The sequence below is a fragment of the Zalophus californianus genome, chromosome 12 (genome assembly GCF_009762305.2).
Source record: "Zalophus californianus isolate mZalCal1 chromosome 12, mZalCal1.pri.v2, whole genome shotgun sequence".
Classification (NCBI taxonomy): domain Eukaryota; kingdom Metazoa; phylum Chordata; class Mammalia; order Carnivora; family Otariidae; genus Zalophus; species Zalophus californianus.
The window spans coordinates 87,709,236-87,734,098 of NC_045606.1; the positions used below are offsets into that span (position 1 = coordinate 87,709,236).

At 40.8% G+C, this 24,863-nt stretch overlaps 1 protein-coding gene across 2 annotated transcripts in view; it reads right to left on the minus strand.

The window, feature by feature from the left end:
* Positions 1-1,450: 1,450 nt before the first annotated feature.
* Positions 1,451-24,863, minus strand: part of SLC35B4 (solute carrier family 35 member B4) — a 42,740-nt gene continuing 19,327 nt past the window's right edge. The window contains exons 3-10 of one of the 2 annotated variants that reach the window (XM_027573949.2): positions 17,570-17,672; positions 15,964-16,013; positions 13,298-13,379; positions 13,019-13,079; positions 11,354-11,463; positions 9,962-10,037; positions 7,664-7,739; positions 1,451-6,840 (exon numbers count right to left, since the gene is read on the minus strand). In XM_027573949.2, the coding sequence (XP_027429750.1) occupies positions 6,597-6,840; positions 7,664-7,739; positions 9,962-10,037; positions 11,354-11,463; positions 13,019-13,079; positions 13,298-13,379; positions 15,964-16,013; positions 17,570-17,672 (802 nt within the window). In that variant the 3' untranslated portion in view covers positions 1,451-6,596. Of the gene's footprint in view, positions 6,841-6,873; positions 6,933-7,590; positions 7,740-9,961; positions 10,038-11,353; positions 11,464-13,018; positions 13,080-13,297; positions 13,380-15,963; positions 16,014-17,569; positions 17,673-24,863 lie in introns of those variants that run through there. The other variant, XM_027573950.1, reaches the window with a different exon arrangement.

The following is a 24,863-nucleotide window of genomic DNA, read 5'->3' on the forward strand; positions in this document are numbered from 1 at the left end:
CAAGTCATCTGGACTGTCCCAAGATGCTTTGCCCCTGTGTCACCTTGGTGATACAGCTGGAGCTGTAGTCTATGCTGTCTGGGTATACCCAGTGTGTGCTGGGGCCCCAGGTTCACAGAGATAGCAGGCCAGCCCAGGAGCCTGGATCCTATTTAAATCTGCATTATCAAGGTGAAGGGGTGTAAACAGGCGCGTGCTGCAGCCTCTCTGACCGGAGGGTGTTCCAGCAGGCCCCCTACTGCTTGGTAGAGAGCTAGTTCCTTAAAAAGCTATGGTTTAAAAAGGCAACTAGAATGTTATCTGCAACTCAGGGCAGATAAATCTGTTCAGTCCCTCAATTCTATCCCTCCCCAGTGCAGTCTGCAGTGCTGGGGTGGGGGTTCCCTGTTGTTACCACGTCAGTCGCTTCGGCTGTTCTCTATGGGAAGCTGTCCAGTCAGCCCTCAGAGAAGGGGAGATCAAGGTTCTCCTACTTCACAAACTTCACCTAAGAATTCAAATTAAATGGGCTAAAGCTACCCCAAATAAAAGAAACAACTCTGTATACAAGGAAAATGCTTTCACTAAGAGAAAGGTATGAGGAATGCAAAGACATTTTTGTTGAGGGAAAACTTAGAACAAAATCGGAATGTAAAAAAGGAATTTTATATATGGTCAGTAATGGCTAATATTAGAATAAATTTAAATTTTAACATTAGTTTATTATTTATGAAAAGCAAACCAATAATCTAAGATTCTATGTCTTCATCAGATCTTTGATCATTCAGGAAAACTGAGTCTTCAATATTAAAAGAGCCAAGTTTTGCTCACAATTATGTAACCTTCGGTATTTGACTTTAAAATCTTTTGTCACTTTGGTTAAATATTTCAGAATGATCAGCGATCCTATTTAATAAAATGTTCAAACATTTTGATGTTTATTGACAAACTTTCCAAAATCAAATTCTAAAGTCTCTTCATCACAATCTAATTGAAATATTCCAGAGGGCCCATAGATATCTGGTCTCCTTATAAAAAGACTACAGTAATTAGGCTTGTTAAGTTAAATGGGAAGCTCTGTCAACTGAGTGATACTGAACTCTGATTATATTTATGTAGAAATGTTATTAAAAACTGTATGAAGCTCTTAGAAATCAGGTATGTCCTGGTATGTATGAAGTGTTGTGTGTCACAGAAATAACCGAATCTCCTCGTCAACTGCATTGCTGTGAACTCTGATAGGATCTCTAACCACGGCCACTTTTAAGTCTCTTCTTGTTTCCGGACAGTTACACTCAGATGCTTTTTACAAGCCCTCCTGCAAATGTGTTTCGTCTGCACTGAGACTCATGGAAAGAAATTGGAGTACAGTTTCTGATAATATTAAGATCATGCAACTGAACTTGGTAAGAATTTCCAGAACTACTGAAAGAATTAGATTTAAGCAAAACAAGAATAACATGGGACTGAATGAATTGAGGATGATTATAATTCTTATGACTTTCTTTTGTTGAAACGTTGTTTATCCAGATTTAAAGAAATCAAGGTAACTTACAGCAATTTGATAAAATATACCTTTGTGAATAAAATATTTATCTTCTCTCTACCTGATCCCTTAGGAATTCAAAAACTCTCAGTATTCTTATATTTTCATAATATATTCATTTGCATAAGTTCAATAAGTAACGGGACACAACAACTGGAAACCCTGGTGATATTACCAAGGCTTTGACTGGAATGTCGTATTTGAGGGAGACCTGCATAAACTCAGCTATTACCAGAGAGCTTAAGGAACTAAGGTTGACTATATGGAGCCAAAAAAGCCCCCTGGAAAAATAGCCTGATATCTTGCTGACAGGGTTCCCAACAAACTTACCAGGTGAGGAGAGAAGGTCCCTTCCTGGCAGGAAAAAGAACCGCGGGATACTTTGGGGACCTTGAGAAAGAATTAATCCAAATCTACAGGTGTTACAGGTGAAATCTGTGGCAAGTATTTGGCTTGGCTTCTAACCTTGAGAGGCTGTAAAGTGCAGTCTGGAGAGTCCTTATAAAAAGAGCCTATACGATCAATAGCTATTCTTGCTGCACTTATATGAGGAATCAGACCAAGTTCTAAAAAACTAGACTTATTTTGCAAACCAATTAGTCTCAACTGGGCTGTCTTTGGTAAAAACGAGTGTGCTTATAAAGAGAAAAACTTTCAATAACATACCTTTGTGAATACTATATTCTAATACACTTCATTATAAACTGGACAAGATCCTGATTTCTTCTGGTTTTCTCCAGTGCCTGGCTACAACTCCCCCAACTAACATTTTTGTTTTTCTTCCCCATCCTTTTTACCTGGCTTGCTAACCAAAAACTGTGCTTTTTCCTGAAGCCCTGCAAACTGCATATAAACAACTTAAACTTCAGAGAAGTGACAACAGCTCACATGTACACAATCCGGATGACTTAAAAAGATCACAGAAACTCAAATTACAAACCATGAAAATACATCAGACTGCCACTGCCAGTAATCCAGAAATCCACTCGACTGGCTCCCCTCAGAAACTGGTTTATAATCTGATCCAATCATTAACCATTGCTTTTGTTTCCACAGAAATGGCTTATTCATTCCCGATTTGAACCATTGGACTAACTTTGAGAACACATCACCACCTCCTGAAATGAGTTTTAACTAAACTGATGTATTGTCAGAACCCAGCCTGGTTCATTGAAATGGAACAATCTGGAACTTTTGATGTGTGAAACTTCCAGGGAAATTTCGGTGGAGGGAACCGCAGGGGTCAAGGGCAGGCCCCATAATGTAGCACAATGGCATACTCATTATTTTGAATTGGAAACTATGTGGGAAACAGCAGGTACAAGGATACTCAGACCCTCCTCTATCCTCCTGAAAGCAGAAAATAAGTCTCCCACGTGAAAGGTACCCTGCCTGCACTAAGAAAACTAAAAAAAAAAATAATAATAATCTTTATTTAAAGCCAAGAAAGCTGCAGAAACAAACCTGGTTATATTTTTACTAATCTACTACCACAGCCCGAATTCCTTACTAAAGCTCCCAAACATCCGTTTTCTTTATCCTGTCAACTCCTGACCGGTTTACTGTCTAAAGTGTATATTTTTAAAGTGCCTGCTTTGGTCTTCTGTTTAGGTTTCAGTTTCCTTATTGGGACTCCCGGGTGCACAAAATAAAACTGATTTTTTTTTTCCTCCTGTTAATCTGTCTCATGTAAATTTAGTTCCTAGTCCAGCAGGAAGAACCTTGGACAGGAAAATTTCTTCCTCCCCTTCACTCTGACATGCCAACTGATCCACCAGCCCACAGCTAATTCACTGGCTTTGAATAATTCCTGAGGTTTTCCACTTCCCCTCTCCCTGGCATTTGGCACTGGTGAGTAAAGTGAGCTCAAGGTGCGGTGAAAAGAGCAAACAAGAACATGATTTTCCAAATACAGAAGAACATGGTGGTTAAGATTTTCACCCTGTTTTAGGTAACAAAACATACAAACATTTTTACATTTACCCTCATGTTCATACTTATCTATACATATATTCACATATGGGCCAGATCTTCTCACACTCCAAGTATCAGTGCTTATAACAATGTCTAACAAAATGCGTGTGACACAGATATAAATACCTTGTAAAAATCCAGAAAAACATCTGAGAGGCCCCAGAGAATAGAGGCATAAACAGATACAAGATTACAGGTGTGGAAAACTATACAAATTTTCAGTGGAAAAGTACACAAGGGAACAGAGACTGCAATGAGGACACTGGACGTGGGGCTTAGGAGGGAAACAAAATAGGGCGGAAGGGAGGAAAGGTGCTCAAGAAATGACCTCATGTTATTAGAATGGTTTAAAAATGTCAGGTAATCTTCCCACAAGAATAAGGTACTGTAGCATTTCATAATTGGATAACTGGGCAGGAAGAAGGAGGAAAAACTAGATTGTGTCTAAATACTTTAAAACTTGATGATAGACACTTACCAAGTACATTAATGATTGTTTCAGACGAAAAGGAAAATAAAAAGGATCAAGAAAAAAAAAAATAAAAAAATGAAAAAGAGCATTTATAATGTGACAAGAGAATTGTGTAAAGGCTGATGTAGGTATTACATTAATTTAGATATCCACCATTTTCTCCTATTACTTTATCTATGATACTGGTCAAGCTGTTAAGTGGGTACACAAGTATGTATACACATGTACACACACACACACACACACACACAGTATACTTTCTGGCTAGTATCCTCTGCTATTTGATCTTTGCTCTAAAGGTAGAGTAACACCAATCTCTTTTGTAAACAAACTCTATCTCTAGGGTACACAGTTACATAGTCTTGACCCAGAGAAAGAGGAGAAGCACTTTAATAGACATTTCTCCTTCAGTTGCATGGGTCTGGTCCTCTACAAAATGGTTTATTTGCCTCTTTAATAAAAGTTGAAATTAGTTTCAACCTGGATTGAAAAATCAGTTATCCTATGGAAATAAATGGTCCAAAAAAAGTTGTTAATGGAAGTGTTAGTGTCCATTAGACATATTTTCTTACATCTGGCCACTAGAGAGAAAATCAACTCACAGGGCATTTCAGACATTCTGTTCTTACATATGTTCATTTTTTGTTTAAGTGCCATAATCTGTCCATATATAACCTCTTGTTAATAAAACCAGCAGAGGTGTTCAGACTGAGAGGGACATGTACTTTCTAAAACCAGAATCTAAAACCTAACAGACCCAGTTAAATGCTGCCTGTGTACACCAACCATTTCAATAACTAAAAATTTTCATCAACATAAAAAGGATAACACTAAGTTATGAAAGCCTGTTAAGACTCCAGATACACAGCAATCCAATAGCCCCTAGGGACAGGTTCTTCTATTAAGTGATTTTTAAAAAAGCAGCTTTTATTGTTTTTAAGAGGATATTTAACACAAGCTATTTATAGCATCATATAGCCTGAGGAACTCTACATATTTCAAAGAAAATGCCTTTTGATTCCATGAATGGGTTCACACCAAATTCGGCATCTTTTAGAGTAGACCAATTATTAGCACTGGAAAGTTGTCCTCCAGAACAACAAATTAGTCTGAAAACCCAGTGACTAACATGGAGAAACAATGAGGCAGCTTAAGTTACTTCCCCAGAGCGACCCAATGGTTGTGGGACACTTATTTCAGACCCCTCAGAGAACAGCTGTAGATGGAGAAGGAAATATCCACACCACAGAATGAGACAAGGAGATCTGGAGAACCACATCGCAATGTAAGAACACAGTCCATGCCCAAAGGGAAAAGGAAGGGCTTTGTGTGCAAAAGAGGGAAGTGCATGTACCTCTGTGAGGTTAATGAAGGTCCGAGGCTGAGTGAAGAACGAGGAAACAGAAGAACAGACTTTCATGCTCTTTTTCTCAAAATTATCCCAGGAAGGAAAAACCACACCTCCGAAATGATTAGCCAGAAAGGGCATCATGTTTCTACACAGTAGAACACATTACCTCCCAACCATCTGTAAATACCCACCAAGAACACGAAGATACCTCATAGGAAAGAAAAAATCCACCTTCATTTTCGTTGTGACTGGACCTGATTTATCCACCACTCCCACCATATACTAGTCTACTCCTTAGCCTGACTGCCCATGACTCTATCAGACTGACAGGCAGAGCGGGATCTCTCTGGTTAAGAAGCCTTTCAAAGAGTTAACGCACCCACTGGGAACCAGCCCTGCGCGTACCTGGCCGGGCCTAGAGGGGAGCTTGGGCTCTCTGGGTGCCGCCGAGGGTCAGCTGCTCCCGGCCACCCTGGCAGCACCATCTCCATTCTGAGCTGAAGGGCTCCATGTACAAGACGGAGGGAAAACGTCTCTCCCTCCTGATTCACATAAACCTTTCTTATTAACTCTGCGCCATAGAGATGCGCCGCAGGGTCTGTTCGAAGCACAGAAAGCAAAAGACTTTTGCATAAGGGAAAAAAAAAAAAAAGCAAGATGGGGAAAGAATACCCACTGGCCCTGCTCCAGGGTGACAAGGCTCTGCTCACATGGACAACTGCTTCTTTTCCGGGCCCAGTGTCACCGGGGTCTCAATTCACAGGGCCACTCAGCTGTGTCCCAAGGATGAGGCCTGGAGCATCTGACTGGCTGACAGTGCTGCGGGGGTGGCGGGGGGGGGGGAGGGAGTGGAAAGGTGACAGAAAGAAGGGACGAGGCCACAGGAGGGTAATGACTGTGTGGCAGAGAATCATCAGAATGGCAACAAGAGATCAACTCGTCTGAGACCACTCATATAACACTAGTAGCTGTGGGGACTCAGAATTCAATAAACAAGTAACAGTACTAAATATTTTGGTAGACAAAACAAGTAACAAACCGGCTGTTCAATAGCAGAGAACTGTTCTTGTTTCTATTTCATGGTTGAGGGGTGTCCATTTAGAGTCTGCAAACCTTGGTCTGTACAGCCTTAAGAAATCTGAGAAGTCCCTCCTTCTGAGGGTTCTCTGGTACAAGGCTGGTTCAGTACTTCAGCATTAACGAGTGTGAGATGGTGGCCAGACTTTCACCAGACCCTGGCACGTTAGGGCAGTGGTCTCTGCTCCACGCAGACCTCAGTTTTTCTTGTCCTTCTGAGGCTGGCTTTTTGTGGTCCCTAGGCTGTTCCACACTTCTGAGTACATTAGGGTCCCAATGAAGACAAACAAGGTACCCAGCCAGTGCCACAGCGTGAAAGGGTTCTGGAAGTACAGGATGGAAAAGATGAGGCTGACAAACTTGCGCAGAGTCACGACAAGGGTGACGGTAAGGGAGGCACATTCTGTGGTGAGAATGAAGACGCCCCGGATGCACACGTACCTGGAGTGGTGGGGTTAAGGTGGTTTTCAGTAGACTAGGGAGAACACCAGGGAGAACATTCTGGCCTCGCTCTTAGTTTAAACGTTCATATTCTAAGAACCAGAAAACACGGGGGTGGGTTATGGCTGCTCTGAGGCTCTTCCTTAGTACAACATCCTGCAGAATGCATGTCCTACCATCCATCTGTGGATCCTAACTTGAAACTGCCTGCGGAACTCCCACTATTCTTGTTCCAAATCCTTCACAGGGTTTACGGTGAGGGTCCCCCTCCCAAGCAGTGACAGTAGGTCAGCAAACCTACTTTAGAGGACCCGGGCTCCACTACTCGTCCAAAAAGGAACTCTGCCGGCAAATCTATTAGGTGATGTCAGAGAAATGAGACCCATCTCGACCTGTTTCATGGTTTCAAAGCCTTCATGATTTTTATAACATACTTAAGGTCGTTCAAAAGAACCATTGAAAAAATTAGGTTTTAGTTAGTTTGAAATTTCTTGCAGAATTTTGTGGCAGCTTGTGACATATCCTAGGTTACTGAAAAACTCCAGTAGAAATCACAGAGCATTCATGTCATATACTAATACTTAGTTATCCATTGATATCTACACCTCCACCCAGAGCAAGTCCTTTGTGGTGCCCAGTGACTTACTGACCTACTGCAGCACTAACATCTCTCTGGCCCCCCACGAAGGCACCTCTGTCTCTGGCAGTACAAAACAGATCAAGGCAGAAACAAAACTCATGTCACCGCACCATCAGAAGAATAAACATTCCTATGTCAAAAGCCCATGGAGCAGACCATGTGGCAGAGGAGTGCAAAGGATACTGAGTGATGACATTCATGAGGAGGTAGAACCACATGATGGGCACTGTCACACCAATGACTGGAACTTGATATAATTCTGCAAAGATAAAGAGGGGAGACAGTCATATTTTTGACAGCTTAATGGAGACTGAACATAATAGACACGGCAACAGTACTTCCCTTGCAAGTAGATTTGGACGGTAGACCACTTTACTTGCCTTGATTCCAGACTACATCGGTCTTAAGAGTCATTACACTGGTTTCTTAAATTATTTATTTAACCTGTAAAATAAACTCTTCACCATCCACCTGACTAGGACCCCACTTTACAAAGAAACACTGTGAGGCACAGAGAGGTGAAAAATGACATGGTCTTAACTGACAATCGACACATGAGTAAAGACAACCCGTAACTAAATGTCATTTGGAAATACATTCAATCCTACTAGTAATTGAAGAATTCAAAACTGAACAAGGCTCTACCATTTTATACTCTATTAAAACAGCAATTAAAAACTTATAAAATCCTAATCTGGAAATGTGGTAGTGGAATTGGCAGCCACTCAGTTGGTAGTAGTATCAACTACCGGTGTGTGTTTTTTTAAAATCAATTTCATAATGCTTATATTAAGGGACAAGTATTTATATTCATTCTTAGGAATTAGTCCTCATGAATTCAAAAGAAGAAGAAAATTCTCCATTGATGGGAGTACTATTTATAAGGAGGAAAAACTGAATCAATCTCAATGGTTAATCTTAGAGCAATGGCTGTGTAAGCAAAGGAACTTCCACTAAATGAGGCAGGACACATTTGATTAAAAAAGAATCACGAAGATTATATACACTCACATAAAAAAGAAGGCAAGTGAAAAAGCAAGTATAAAATTTATCTACACAAGGATGACAACTATGTAAGAATATATGTAAGCAGTATCTGGAAAAAGAAACTGCTAAAACGAAATTAGCTGACGTCTAAGGCGATGGAACTGTAACTTTTCTTCCTTTAAATACATTCTTATGTTCTGAGGCTTGCATAGTAAATATTTGGGAGGAAATAAAATATTCAAGATCAAAGAGAGTAAGGACATAGTAATCCTCAAGAGATCCGTTTTTAAAAATTCCTCAGTTGTTTGGGGAGTTGAATTATACAGTATAACTTAGGAAATTCTAATAGTGACAGTGAGGTCTGGTTAGTAAAGGAATGTTACTAGGAACAGTATTACTATTTAATGGCTTCAGAGATCCACTGAATCCAATGAATATTACTAGTAACTAAATCAAAATCAATCCCAAGGAATCTGGTAATATGTTTATGTCAGTAGCCCTTCGTTATGTGGGAATTCTCAAGAGACCTTAAAAATCATTGTGTCAAAAATGGCCATGTGTTGATTCTATCTTCAAAAAAAAAAAGCCAGAAGTGATTGAGTAATTTGGAGCCTTAAAAACTTCCTGACGCACTACCTTCATTACACACTTTTGGTGGGTAAATGGGCCAGGCAACCCTGCAAACTCCAATAGGAAGCATTCACACCGTCCCAACGCAGGTTCTGAGGGCAAACAAATTAACAGGGTACATACTGCCCTACCACAAAACACACCTGCCATTTTGGATACGAGCAACATAAAGCCTTAATTTTACACGTTTCTTTGTTCCTGTGTGTTCATGTGTCCGTCTACACACTATGTCTTTTAGTCGATAATCACATAAGTAATTCCTTTCAAGTTAATTGGCAATTTATAGCTAGTTGATTAAATAGCCCCTTAAAAAGTAATAGCTAACTTACCCTGTAGACATCTGAACTAATTTTGCTTATTCCTGCTGCCTACCTACTCTGTATCTTGGAAAAAAGCCCCCTTGTGGTTCTTGTTTCCCCTGACTCCAAAGGAGCTAGGATGGGGTGTGCGAGCGGGTCTGCCTTCGCCAGCAGCAAAGGAAGAGCAGGAACACACAGAGCTGGATGGCTGCCCAGTTTCTCACGGTCCCACCTCTGCAGGGGGGTATTGCTATTTTTTTGCATTCTCAAAACATCAAATGTTCCACACACGCAAATGCAAACACACAAATTCCAAAGCAAAATAGAAAATTTGAAGATACTCTCTTCCATCGTTTGCAAATGACTGAGAAGCACCTGTAAAAGTTTTTGCCGCTGCAGCCACTGATGAACAGCACTGTATCCCCAGGAGGTGGAGTGGGGATGGCTCCCAATAGGGCAATGATTTGGAAAAGATCGTGAAAAAAGCAGCAGTCAAGTCAATAGCAAAACTGAGAGGTGGCCGCAGAACCTGTCAGGTAGTTCTACCGAATAACATCCTACTCACCAGACTTATTGAACAGAACTGCATGGTCATAAATATCGGAAGCCAGGAAGATGAAGCCAGGAAGTGGAAGGGCATGCTATGGGAAGAAAGATTTCGTGTAAATTTAAATACAGACACATGATACAATGTGTAGAGCAGCTTTACAATGTCTTACTGCTTGTCAAACAACTCATAAAACTGTATCAAGAAAAACAATTCAGACTCGTTAGGTTAAATGTATCCAGGGCTTCGGACCAGGTGACACTGTCCAGCGTGCTACTGACCCAAACTGCAGTTCTTGCCCTTACGGAACGGAGTCAGATGATCACCACATACTAAACAAAACAAAACAAAACAAACGGAGCCAGCATCCTTCCCTCAACAAAAGGGAGGTTTGAACTCACAGCCATTCGGACCATAGGATTTGCTACATTTTGCTACTTTTGGAAAATGGCTTGGCAAACAGAAGGATTTAAAAATTATAAAGAAGGCAAAGGTCGATTTCAGGGAGTTTAGGTAACTCTTGGGAAAAAGAGGTCTGAGGACAATACGAGGTCAGGGAAAATGAAGACAAGAATAAAAAGAGGACGGAGAGGAAATGACAGGTCAGCACAGGTGAACGTGCTTGACAACAGCCACCAGCACCACAGTATGGGATCACAGCTAACGTTACGGGCCAGCCACTCCGTGCCAGGTACAATTCTCAAAGAAAGATGTGAACCAGATAGACTGTTCCTTATTTTTTAAACTCCCAGCCACATACTCCAGCTCCAGTTAAATATCTCAACCGGATTGTCTGCAGCTTCTGGCGGTGAAGGAACACCTGACTCATCCGACTCCACCTGAACACTGAAGCTGAAGGCATCTCTACCACCCAGAACCTTGACGGGCTGTGTTTTGGATGTTCTCTCCATAGGAGAGAGGTTGGAGGAAGAGTACAGTTAGAGAGGGTAGCTCTGGCTCAGCAGTTTCCAAAAAAGCAGCGGAAGCACACAGAAGTCGGTAATGAAACTAACCATCGAGTAAAGAGAGCTCCTCAGAGGGACTGCGCTCACCCCCTTCCCCTGTCTCTCAAATGCCTGCCACCTGCCTGCCAACGTCCCCCTCGGCATGTTGTTTTTGGAACTTATTTTCCTGTTCCAAGTTTCCATAGTGGTTTTAACTTGATTTCATCTCCAGGAACATTGGGGGGGTGAAGGTTCTCATCCCCAGACTTGTTCCTGGTTGGCAGACATGCTAGGTTCACACTGATCATGATCATCTCATGTAGAGAACTGTGGCTCAGAATACACATTAGTAGCCTATTAAAAATACTTGGTCCTTCGACTACATCAGAAAAATGCATATTTCATTTGAAATAAAAGATTACAACTCAGTACTTTTTATCTTCCTCAGGTTTAAGAAATTGCTTACGTTATAAAACAAAGCCTCCTTGGAGTGTTTCCCAAATTGTTTGTATAGGGTCTCTTGGAAAATACCCATCCTTGCTGACATCAGAAGTGCAAAAGTCAGTGCCCCGATTCCTAAAAAAAAAAAAACAAAAATCAGGTTACAAGATACTAGATTTGCTCATTTCCAGATGTTTTCCTAAAGAACACCGACCGTTCTACACTAATTACAAGCCAGCTGTAGAACATGGACAAAATTTTTAAAAGAAATAAAAAATCAACCACAGGATCACTACCTACTACTTGATAGGTTGCACTCTCTCTCTATATATATATATTTATGTATATATTTAATGCTAAAACTGGATAATGAACATACAATTGTACATCTTGCTTTCTTCATGATCTTTTTCTTGGACTTTCCGTCAAGTCATTAAAATTTTTTCAAAGGTATGAATTCATGGCTCCATGACTCTATCACGTGGAGGGACCAGATTAGCTGTCTTATGAGAATGATTAGATTACTTCCAATTATTTCACCACTCAAATCAATGTACATCCTTGTACATAAATCTTGAAACAAAATGTTGATGATTTTCCTTAGGATAAACTTTCCTAAATGAAATTACGGAGTCAAAAGTTGTAGACATTTTTAAAACTCACTACATAAATTTTTCCTGAAAGGCTGTGTCAATTTCTACCATAAACAGTTTATACAAAAATGCACCCTCAGCAGCGATGAGAATAATCGTTTACTATCTTGCCATTTTAATAGGCCAAAAATAAAAAGGTACTACATTTTGGTTTCAATTTGCATCTCTCTGATTCCAAGACCATTGAGGCTGAACCTAAGAATCAGATATTAATTTTTCCCCATGAACTGTATGTTCATATCCTCTGCAAATTTTTCTTATCGGATGAAGTGTTTTCTAACAGCTCATAAAGATTTTTCTATGTGAAGAAGAGCGACCTGAAGGGATAGTTTCGAAGCCAAGCGGCAGGGAGAATCGAGTTTTTTCATTGCTATTTCTCTGCGGCTTAGTCTCGATCTGTTACTGCTGCTACCGGCTGCACTTGGAAAGAGTTTCGCCGCTGTATCCGACAACACGAGGCCAAAGCTCTACAGTAGTTGTCTAATTCCACAGAGAGATACTCATTTTTAAAAATTCCCTAGGAGACTCGGATGATCAGTCAGGTTTGGGAACACTCATTATGGAAGAGCTAACTTATGAAGAAAATGACTCTAAAATTTAGAAATGAGTCCCCTGGAAATTTACTGCTTCTACTCGGGAGACAGATCGTGAAGAACAGGAGGACACTCGAAGCACTCGCTCCCAGAGAGAGGGACAGGCAACCGACATGCACTTTTCTTTCTATATCAGTGGCAACCAAGGAACGTGGTTTATACAGTTATGTGCAGTTTTCAATGCACATAAAAATGTGCATTTTTGTATAAACTGTTTATGGTAGAAATTGACACGTTGTAGAACCCACTACCCTGAACATGGACATTTTCTTTTTTTCATGCTCTGAACACCAAAGTTCAGAGATAGGTGATCCCAGGTGCCTCTCTCTTCTGTGGCATGATCTGTTTAGCCAAATCTTCTTGCCAAGAAACCTGTTCTTCGGGAGAAAACTCAGCAAACAGAACTGCAGAGGCAATTAGCTTTATTGTAATTATTGTACTTGCCTAGTAGCCACCTTAAAAATGCCTGGAATCCATCATTCTCACTCGAGCTGGACTGGGAAGTCTAGGAAGGAAAGAAAAATACCAGGTAGAGAGACCAGAACTACATGCAAGGTGCCCGGGTAGAAAGTAACGATCTGTGTTACCCATTCCCCTCCACTCTCCTCTTTAGCAGAGACCCGAATCCTATTGCATAAGCCTGTAAACGTACTGTATCAATAAAAAGCACCGGGGCCCCCATGGCAAGCAGTGAATAGAAATGATTTGTGAAGCGATTCTTACCACCTGCTTTGCTGACATGAAAGTGCAAATAAATATCCCCAGAGACACCAGGGCAATGGAGGTATATTTGAATATGCTGTATCTGCAAGAACAAGAACAAGAACACCTTAAGAAAAGCACAGATACGAATTTCCACATGATGCTCACAGTCAAGTGTTGCATAAGAGCACAAATCACCAAAATACGGCTGACGGTACCACACACATGAAGGAAGCAGCGTGCTAATGACTGAACACACTCTTCTAGTGTTGCTTAAAATAGTTTCCATTAGTTTGTGGACCGAGAGATTGTTTCATCAGAAAACAAAAACAAAGAAAGACATAGACCAGATATGATACTCCATTCTGCTTGAGTCCCAGTGAAAGCTGGGCAGATCTTAACTGCCACCTGTGGCTTTTCTGGTCTTCGAGGGCCCAAACATGAGTGTCAGAGACACACCAGACAAGAGGAAGAACGGAGTCTCAGAGACAAGCAGCAGGACTCAATGCTCAAAAAAAAAAAAAAAAAAAATCATTCAACTGTGTTGTCGGGAGAGGATATTTTTAACAACTTTGAATGACTTAAATGTTTTTAAATGTCAGCACAGTTGGATAAAAGAAGAAATATTACACTAACAGGACTGATAGCAGTAAGAACAGTGGCATTTCCTATTAACTAAAACAACATCGGGGCGCCTGGGTGGCTCAGTCGTTAAGTGTCTGCCTTCGGCTCAGGTCATGATCCCGGGGTCCTGGGATCGAGCCCTGCATCGGGCTCCCTGGTTGGCAGGAAGCCTGCTTCTCCCTCTCCCACCCCTGCTGCTTGTGTTCCTTCTCTCACTGTGTCTTTCTCTGTCAAATAAATAAATAAAATCTTAAAAAAAAACCAACATCATTAACATCCCTCTTGGGCCTCTTACTGATAAAGCAGAAGGCCTCAGGCAAGAATGAAAAGGAATTAAATTTACAGGATGAACCGACCAGGGTTTTCTAGCCAAATACTTTTTGTAGAGTTCTGATCACATCACCTCATAAAAGGCCAACAGGACTAGCTAAGCAGCAGATCAGGCGCCAAAAGCTACCTGCTAGTGGACAGAGGCAGGATGAGGTAACAGGCTCTGAGGAAGCAGATAGAAAAGTAAGGGAACTCTTCAGTCTGGAAAGATCCAGACAGGGAGAGGTTTGTAACTCAGGCCTAAAAATTAACAAAGGGCAGGTTCAGGTAAGTACAGACTTGGCCTTCAAATCCCAAAATGAGGAACATACTATGAACCTAAGGGGCTCTGCTCAAAATACACAAAAGAAGACAGTAACTTCCTAATTCCTGATATTAGATGGTCACCTTAAGGAAATTCCTGCTCTCTGGATGATACGCACCAAGGAGAGTCAAAAGGGCTTACTTGGATAGATTCAAGATGACCCAACACAAGTTCCCCAGGGAAATGGAGATGTTTAAGAAAGGCCCCTGACATTTCAGAGCACTATCAGGAGAATACATTCCTTGTATAATATGTTCTTTCGTAGCCCTATTATGAGCAAAATCAAAGGTTGGAAGGCCTGCAGGTCTGTCCCAACGTCAAGTCTACACTACCAAGAAGCTTAGCAGTCACTTCAATGTAACAAACCCATTACATATGAACACTTAATGTGGAGACCTGGAAAGGAAGTCGACTGCAGTTATACTCATCTGGGGAATACATAAGCCTCAGAAGACAAAGGGTTCATGATAAGAAGCCTAGCAGGAGAGGACAGCTGCCCTCCTTAGGACACTGCTCGTATTACCTAAATGCTCTAGGTTCCCACACTCTCAATTGGCAGCACTTTCTAAGCTGGGATAGAGTTCTGACACTGGGGCTAGATACTGAATACAGAGAAGAGCTGGCGTGAGCTTGTACCACTGTGATCTTAACAGTGAGGGTGAACTGCCCCTGAGGAATGTTCCAGACTGAATGTGCTGACTCTCCCCAATGCCCTTCCTCCTTGGGAGTAAGGGGCAAGGCTCAGAACGAAAGTGGAAGACAAATACTTTGAGAAAGTATCCCAGGCATTTCTGATATTTCCCAACCATATCCCAGAGAGAGGCACTGGTGACAGCCACATGAAACAGTCCTGAAAGTTTTCACCCCATCTTCTTGGCCATTTGGGTCTTTGTTAGGAACTTTCTTTCTAACACGGGTATCGTTAGTTCATCACATCGTACTGATTAACACCTCCTATAACAGTGTTGTCCAAGAACTTCCGCGAAGTTGATAATGTTCCATATCTGGGTTCTCCAACATGGTTGCCACTAGCCACATGTGGCTACTAAGCACTTAAAATGTGAGAAACTAAATATTTAACTTTAAATAACTTAAATTTAAATGTAAATAGTCCCATGTAGCTAGTGGAGACTACATGGGACAGTGAAGTTCTAGATCAACTGGCTTTGGAGGTTACTATGGTACTAAAGATTCAGTGGTGACAAGAGCTACTTCGTTCTACACAGAGGAAATGCTGCTCCAAAGCCACAGGTGGGGCCCCTTACCCCGTCCACTGCCTCAGGATGCACAGCACTGTCACGGAGAGAACAGAGAGACAAGCTAGATGATCAAGAGCAAACTTATCACCACCATGAGAAAAGGAGTCCAGCTTATGGATGGGGCTCAGGATATCCTTCTTACACATAAAATATGAAAGTATATTGTTTACCTTTTCTTCAAAATGATAATTCCTAGGATCATGTTGGCAATTAGAGAACCCTGTAAAAGGACAACAGTAACAGAGTTTTAGTGCACCAGGGAAAGAAAATAATTCAAGATAAATAAGAACACCGACAAGCAGGAAAAAGAGCCAGAAAGGAGGAGGTTAGAATGAATAATTAGTAAGGTTCACTTGTTCTTATAATGGCAAAAAGTATAAACTATACAAATCTATGATGTAAATTAATAAAACCTTCTGAAGATAACAATGAGAATAAAAATGATCAATTCTCTAAATATTGGTCAGAACTGAAACTAAGGCTAGCAGAAATTATATTGTAGACTTAATTTTGTTAAATTTTCCATCTGATTTAGGAGAGCTTTTGCTAGGCTTCTCCTCACCCCCGGTTTTAATTAATGAAAGAAGGCGTGCAGGGATCTTTCTCTTCTCTAGAAAGCTGTCGCTCAATCAGCAAGAGTTTACTGAAAGTCTATTATGTACTCAGTACTTTGAAAGTCTTCTTTGTAAGTATAATTAGCTCTGAGAAGTCCCTTTGAGGATAGCACCTTTAATCTCCCAGAAATCTCAGACTACACAGAAATGTTATAATTCCAATGGTCACCAATTTTGCATTCTTCTGCAATCCTAACTACATTCCCCTTGAAGTTTTCTTGCTCTTCAGGGAGCACTCTGTTATTTATTTATATATAGATCTCCCACCAAACATGAGAGGAAGGAAAAAGCCACTGCTGCTCTGGGAGAAACCCCACCTTCATCAAGAATTTCCCTTTATTGGGGCGCCTGGGTGGCTCAGTCAGTTAAGCATCTGGCGGCTCAGGTCATGATCTCAGGGTCCTGAGATTGAGTCCTGCACCGGGTTCCCTGGTCAGCAGGAAGCCTGCTTCTCCCTCTCCCTCTGCTCCTCCCCCTCATGCTCTGTCTCTCTCTCCAATAAATTAAAATCTTTAAGAATTTCCCTTTATTTAGAGCACCTGGGTGGCTCAGTCAGTTAAGCCTCCCACTCTTGGTTTTGGCCCAGGTCATGATCTCAGGGTCATGAGATCGAGCCCTGCATCAGGCTCCACACTCAGCGGGGAGTCTCCTTGAGATTTTTGTCCCTGTGTCCCTCACTGCACCTGTGCATGTGCACGCTCTAAAATAAATATTTTTTAAAAATAAGAATTTCCCTTTACTTAATGGTCTCAAAAGTCTCTTGCTTTAAAAAAAAAAATCAAAAAAGGGAAGTATCAATTTTATGTACTAGAAGTAAATGTAATTTTATGAAAGAAACCAAAAGTGATGAGAAATAAGTAACATTCATAGCAAGTCTGAATATAAAATCAACCAGATGAGGGAAATTAAACGTAAAATCTGACTCCCAGGGAAATTTTAGCTCCTTTTATTGATCACACGTAAGACCTCAGAGGGATGAAAGTCAACTGTCCACTCTGCCTTACTGCGCAGATGAAAGCCAGTCTTTGCTCATGCATCCAGGAGACCTATTCTTAGACGCTAGACTCTACTAGTTATAGGACCTTTCTAGTTTTGTCAAGTGTTCAATCGACCCACTTAGATGTCCCAGAGCAACATACACACGTAAGCCGGCAGCACTTACAGATCTAAATATCATATGCAGGGGCATGGCAATGTTGAGATTCAGGGCATAGTTGTTCACCACACTGACAGTGAAGAACATGGCTACCATCACAGCGTAGTACCTGAAACGCAGAGATCACAGCACATCACACAAAATCTACTATTTCAAGAAAATCAAGTATAGAAGGAAACAGTTATTTTTGGTTAGAAAAATATCTCGTTTTAGTCCCTCTAGATTAAAAGACTGTATCACTACTATAATGTGAAGTCAATACTAAGCACATACAAAAATACATCCAAAGCCAGACTAACATGGAAAAAGTCTGAATTAGAATATGTTTTGGCTCAGGTCATGATCTCAAGGTCCTGGGATTGAGTCCCGCACTGGGTTCCCTGCTCAGCGGGGAGCCTGCTTCTCCCTCTCCCTCTGTTCTTCCCCCTCATGCTCTGTCTCTCTCTCAAATAAATGAATAAAAGAAATACTATTTTAATCTTTCTCGAGTATACTCTTAGTATTTTTCAAGCAATTTAAAACCAGGCTTCAAAAAACATTATCTGAGGGGTGCCTGGGTGCCTCAGTTGGTTAAGCGGCTGCCTTTGGCTCAGGTCATGATCCTGGAGTCCTGGGATCAAGCCCCAGGTCAGGCTCCCTGCTCAGCGGGGAGTCTGCTTCTCCCTCTACCCACCCCCCACCCTGCTCATAATATCTCTTTCTCTCTCTCGGATAAATAAAATCTTTTTTTAAAAAAAAGATCAAAAAAATAAATTTAAAAAAAGAAAAATATTTGAAATAATGGCTAAATAAATAAAATCTTTAAAAAAAGGTAAAAAGAAATTATTTTTTAAAAAAAAGTCTTTGAGCATAGATTCCCACCTTTTTCATCTTGGCACATCTGAAGAATGACAGCACCAAGATTCCAGTGATCTTCCTTGACAGGAACCTACCTAATGTTGCTGGTTGGATATGGACCTACATGGCCTAACCAGCAGCCATGCTGGGCTAAATTAATACAGTCTGTAAAGTTTGAGGAGCTTCATGATGAATGCAGGACACAGTACTACGCACATGCAAAACTACTGCTGTTCAAAAGAAAACCACAGGCCCCAAATGCAAAATGGTGCCTTTACTTAAGGACCCAAGTCAGCAAACCAAGACTTAATTCCTAACCCAACTGCAGTTTCAACCAACCCTCCCCGTCCCCCCACGAATGTCACCTTTAACCAGTCAACATTGAATTTCCTGGTCAATACTAGGGAATTTATTAATAGACCCCCCTTCTGCTCTCTTTACCAGGCAACCTTACCTAACAACACATATGTTGCTAAGAAATTCCTTTCTTTTTTAAAAATGCCCTCTCTCTGCCTTTAAAAAGCCTTTCTCTTATTTACTCAGTGGAGCTCCCCTCTACTTGCTAGATGGAATGCTGCCCATTCATGAACAGTTCAAGAAACCCAATTAAATCTTCAAATTTACTTGGCTGAATTTTTTTTCTGAACACACTTGGTGGCAGCATCAGGATCCAAAGCAAACTTCTGACAGCATTCAGGGACAAGGAGAAACATAGGCGTGGTGCCCCAAGAACCCATTTGAGTTCTCTGTCTTTCTCACTGTTTCCAAGGGCCGTTGGTAAGTCCCTCTTGGTCTCAGCTCCACTCTTTTTGCATTTAAGTACCCATCTAATTAGCTTCCTAATCCAGGGTTAACAGGTCTAGACAAACAGGAGCCTCTAACAGAGCGCCAGTCCTTGGCCCTTGGTTCGTTCTGCAATTCCATATTGGCATCCCTTCCCCAGTTCCAGGCCACACTCCCCATTTACCAGGGTTTGGTGGTTTAATCCTTTACCCATTTCCAGTCCATAGTCTCCCTGAATGGAGTCTACTGGTTTAGTCCACCCAACAAATTGCTGGTTTTGCCCATGGTCTTCTCTTGGCTAGTCCACAGGAACAACTCTTACTTACTACTGGTGTGTTAAGGTACACATATTTGTTTTTTGTGTGTGTGTAAACAAAGGCTTAGCTTGGGGGTCCTTAAATTCTACAGAATCAAGCGTGCCACCTTCTGGCATACCCGCTTATTTTAAGTCTAAAAACTATGGTGCCGGAAGCTGTGAACAGCTACAGAAATAAAGGACTAAAAAGAACCTAGAATTTGCAATGGCCATGATGGAGAATGTTCCAATTAGATAAGGTCATTTAAGAAATGCCCTTGAATGCAAGGGTTCCCAAATTAAACAGAATGGGACATCTGTTTTAAATGGCAAGCAGAAGCCTCCAAAAGGTTCAAAATTCCAAAATAGTCTCACTAAAAGACACATGTAAACAGCTAATGAAAATGAGAAAAAGTACCTAAAATGACTGTAAAACTGACGTAACCGCTACTGTTCCCCTCTGTCTTTTGAGTACTCATCCTACTCAGCCTCTTATGAACTGCCTTTCACTCTAAAGAGACTATTAAACAGTTACTTTTAGAAGAAAACCAGTTGAGGCTATAGGCAATACTCTTCACTCCTTAGTCAAAGGCCAAACTAAAGTCCACAGTTGAATAATTTCTCAAACCTGGGGAGGATCTTCAAGAGTTTTTGTAACAATATCACTTCCTGAGCCCAGCTGAGAGAGGAAAATAAAAATTCACATTGTCCCTTCCTTTACAAATAATGGATAGTTGGAAGAAAGGCAAGCAGCAACTAGGCCCACCCCTCACCCCCACCCCAGCCGTAAGAGAAAACTACCTTTAAAAGGATTTTACACCACCCTGGAAGGAGCCCTCCACCCTTTCCCCCTGTGAACAACTACCTGATAGGTAGATGAGCGTGTGGACAAAAACCTGATTGGGTGACAGGTGCATGGAGGGTTAATCAGATTAAAACAACCCACCAACATTTTCATCAAAACCCCTAGATTTAGAAACTCTGGCAGCAACCTTCTCAGGCCCACCTCCCTCTTCGGGAGCTTTGTACTATCACTTAATAAACTTTGCTTTGCTGCCCACCAGTCTTCAGCTGGTCTACTTCTTCATTCTTCGAAGCAGCATGACCAAGAGCCGCGGGAACTAAAGGAAAAGAAATCCTGCATCACAAATCCAGTCCATATATCCTAAGAACTTGGCTTCGCTCTCTGCCTGTCTGGAGTATGCAGGTTGTTGGTTCTTTCTTTGGCTATCATTGGGAGTGACTCTAAATATTCTGAAGAGGATATCTCTTATGCCCTCTTTGAGGGCACCTCTTGGATCCATGAGGTTATTTAATACTGCCAGAATTATTTACTGTTTGCCCTGGCAAAATATTTGAAAGGATTTAATAACTTTATAATCAGGAATTTGGTCAAATTGGAAACTGATATTCAGAGCCTGATAGGAATTTTTTAAGGACTTTTCTCCTAAGCTATATGAACCCAGAGAGAAAGACTTTTTTTTTTTAAAGTAATCTCTACACCCCACATGGGACTCAAACTCACAATCCAGAGATCAAGAGCTGCACACTCTACCTACCGACTGAGCCAGCCAGGCACCCAGAAGGAAGACATTCTTAGAAGAATTAAAAATAGCTGTCCCTGTCTCACAAATCTAGTCTCTACAGGATCAGAGGTGTAGTTCCAAAACAATTCAAAGATTACCAAACCTTTTTGCCAATCCCCCAACCTCCCCTATCTCAAAAGACTTGTAAGTGTAAAAATTCTGACTTTAAGGGAACAAAAGTCCTTCTAGGAGAAGCTTGCATTCTTTCCCTGTGTCTTTAAGACGTAAATGTTCACCATTCTACTGGTCTTTTCTAAGAAATCCTTTCTAGTCCATCTCTTTAAAATACAAACTTCAGAGTGGTAATTCTTGTCAAGAAAAAACACAAAGGGAGAGAGAGGTCATTTGGAACTTGACTTGCCAAGGAGAAATTCAAATCTTAAGTGTCTTCACAAATACTAAAAAAGCTTTGGCCATCTAGACTGATAACCTTATTCCATCTACCAGAAAAACAACTGAGATCTAACTTTTATAACTAGTAAATTCTGTACCTACTTCATGGCAGTAATTTAAAACTATAAGGGCTATCTGTCCTATATTCATGTGTCTATATTTATGTGTTGTAGCTCTGTGGTATTTTCTACTTCTGGGTGGTATTGCTACAATTAATTTGTAAAAGAGTTCTATTTAGTTGGTTTGAAGGCAAGCACATGTAAGGATTGTGTATTCTAAAACTCTCAAAAAGAAAGAAACTAACTCAAATATTTTTCAAGGTCACATGGTTTGAAAAAAATATTTGATATAAAAGCTAGTTTAAGGTGGATGGCTCAATTAAAAAGACATGTCTTTAAAGTTACCAACACTAAATATAAAACTTTTCTACTTCAGTTTAGTAGCCCCCAAATAAGTTCATGTTGTCCTTTCCAAGATCTGTCAACAAAAATTAATAGCTTAGGATAATGGCTGACTTTGTCTAATGTTTAATACCATTTTTATAGGTCATCTAAACATAGCTATTAAGGACAAGTAAATTAGATATAAACAAGATAAAAGTTTATAAATGAACTTTTCAAAAATATTTATGTCTACTTAGTTTTCCCTTTTTTTTTTTTTTTGGTAACCTAAAACCTTAAAGTTTTGCTGAATTAGGTTAAATGATGAATTAAGTTAACTTCATTAAATATCTAGATCATTTCTAGAAGTAGGAGGACCCGAGGCTCACCTCACACTAGATAACTATCAAATTATCCTAAATATTTCAGAAATTGACCTGAAGACTGGCAGAACAGACTCCACAACTAAAGGCAGAGAAGGGCCACATGGAAGAAGGTAGGAAATGTGGATGTGTGGTTTGGGAGAGAAATGACTCCAGGAGCTGCTGTTGCAAAGAAGGGCAAGAGACAGACTAACACACGTGGGAGCCATGAAGAAAATAAATCCCCATAGCAACTGGCTTAGAAAGTGAGATAGGCTGAATTTCCTGAGTTCTCGCAACCAGTGGGGCTTAAAGTCTGGAGTTCTGAAGGTCAGTGGGTTTGGTTCAGATAGAGCCCTGAGTCACTGGGGTTGCTCTTGGAGAGAAAGCAGGGCAGACAATCCAAGGACATACAACATGGAAACAATGATTTGAAGAGTGCTTGGGGCACACAGTGTAGAGGTCAGTTGTTCATCTCAGACCTGTTCCAGAGGGGGAGCTCACAGAGAGACCCCTTCGGGAACAACAAAGAAACTGGCAGAGCCATTTCCCTCCCCCGCTCCTTAGCATAAACACAGAACCACCACCCCCGGGAACTAGCCCAGCACTGACACTAACCGGCTTACGCTGCTGGAACAGCCCATCCCAGTCATGCTTTCCTCAAACCCAATGAGGCGGGCCCCCTCCCCCAGAAGACCGGCCCAAACCCCTGCCCACAGCACATCTCCTGAACTGGGAGTTTGGCAGGGGCTCGGTTCCAGCAGCACTGGTGAGAGGTCTCATTTCACAAGCAGAACAGAGCACAACTTGTTAAAATGCACCACATTCGGGCCAGACACCAAACACTGCCCACATGAGGCAAAGAAAGCCCCTGCAGATGACCGGCCTGAAGGATAACGTGGCCAGGACACAACAGACCACATGCCGCACACATCAGAGATACCCCCTGAAGTGGCAGGACCTGGGTAACAGGGGACACCACACTGCAGGGCACTACAGGACCTCTGCTTCATAAGGCCATCACCCTCAAGGACAGAAGATGTAGCTGACTTTGCTAAGGCACAGAGACTTAGACAAAATGAGAAGACAGAGGAATCTGTCCCAAATGACAGTACAGGAAAAGGCCATGGACAGAGATCTAAGTGAAACAGATAAAAGTAACATGCCTGATAAAGAATTTAAAATAATGATCATAGAGATATTTATTGGATTTGAGAAAAGAGTGGAAAACATGAGTAAGACCCTTAACAAAGCAATAACAAATAACACAGCAGAGATAAAGGGCTCAATAAATCAAATGAGAACCATGCTTGATGCAATGAACAGCAGGCTGGAAGAAACAGAGGAATGAATTAATGACCTAGAGGACAGAGTAATGGAAAAGTAATCAAGCTGAACAAAAGAGAAAAAAGAATTATGCAAAATGAGAACAGACTTAGGGAATGCAGTGACTCCATCAAATGTAATAACATTTGCATTATAGGAGTTCCACAAGGAGAGAGAAAAGGGGACAGAAAATTTATTTGCAGAGATAGTAACTGAAAAGTTCCCTAATCTGAGGAAGGAAATATCCAGATCCAGGAGGCACAGAAAATCCCCAACATCAACAAAAGGAGATCCACACCAACACTTATCGTAATTAAAATGGCAAAACATAGTGATAAAGAAAAAAACTTAAAAGCAGCAAGACAAGAGAGGACATACAAGGGAAACCCCATAAGGCTACCAAGGGATTTTTCAGCAGAAATGTTGCGAGCCAGAAAGAAGTGGCATGAGATATTCAAAGCACTGAATGGGAAAAATCTGCAGCCAAGAATACTCTACCCAGTAAGGCTATCACTCAGAATAGAAGAAGAGATAAAGAGTTTCTTAGATGAACAAAAACTAAAGGAGTTTTGACCACTAAACCAGCCCTGCAAGAAATATTAATGGGGGCTCTAAGTGGAAAGGAAAGACCAAGTGACAATATGAAGGTAAGAAACACAAAAGCAGTAAAAACTAATATTGTTGTAAAATATCAGTCAAGGAACTCACAAAATAAAAGGATGTAAAATATGACACCATATACCTAAAATGTGAGGAGAGGACTAAAGAATAAGTTCAAATTTAAACAACCATCAACTTAATATGGACTGCTATATGCAGAAAATGTTATATATACAAACCTAATGGTAACCACAAATCAAAATCCACTAATAAATATGCAAAGAATAAAAAGAAAGAAATCCAAATTACCACTACAGAAAACCAGCAAACCAAGAAAGAAAGACAAGACAGGATCAGAGAAAATCTTCAGAAACAACCAGAAAACAAGTAATAAAATGGCAATAAATACATATCAATAATTACTTTGAATTTAAATGGACTAAACACTCCACTCAAAAGATATAGGGTGACAAAATGGATAAAAAACCAGACCCATCTATATGCTGCCTACAAGAGACTCATTTTAGACCTAAAGACATCCACCTTTAGACCTAAAGATTGAAGTGAAGGGAGGGAGAAACATTTATGCAAATGGATGTTAAAAGAAAGCTGTAGTAATACTTATATTGGACACACTACACTTTAAAACAAAGACTGTAAAAAAATAACGACTGTAACAAGAGATGAAGAAAGACACTAAAAAATAATAATATAGACAATCCAACAAGAAGACATAAC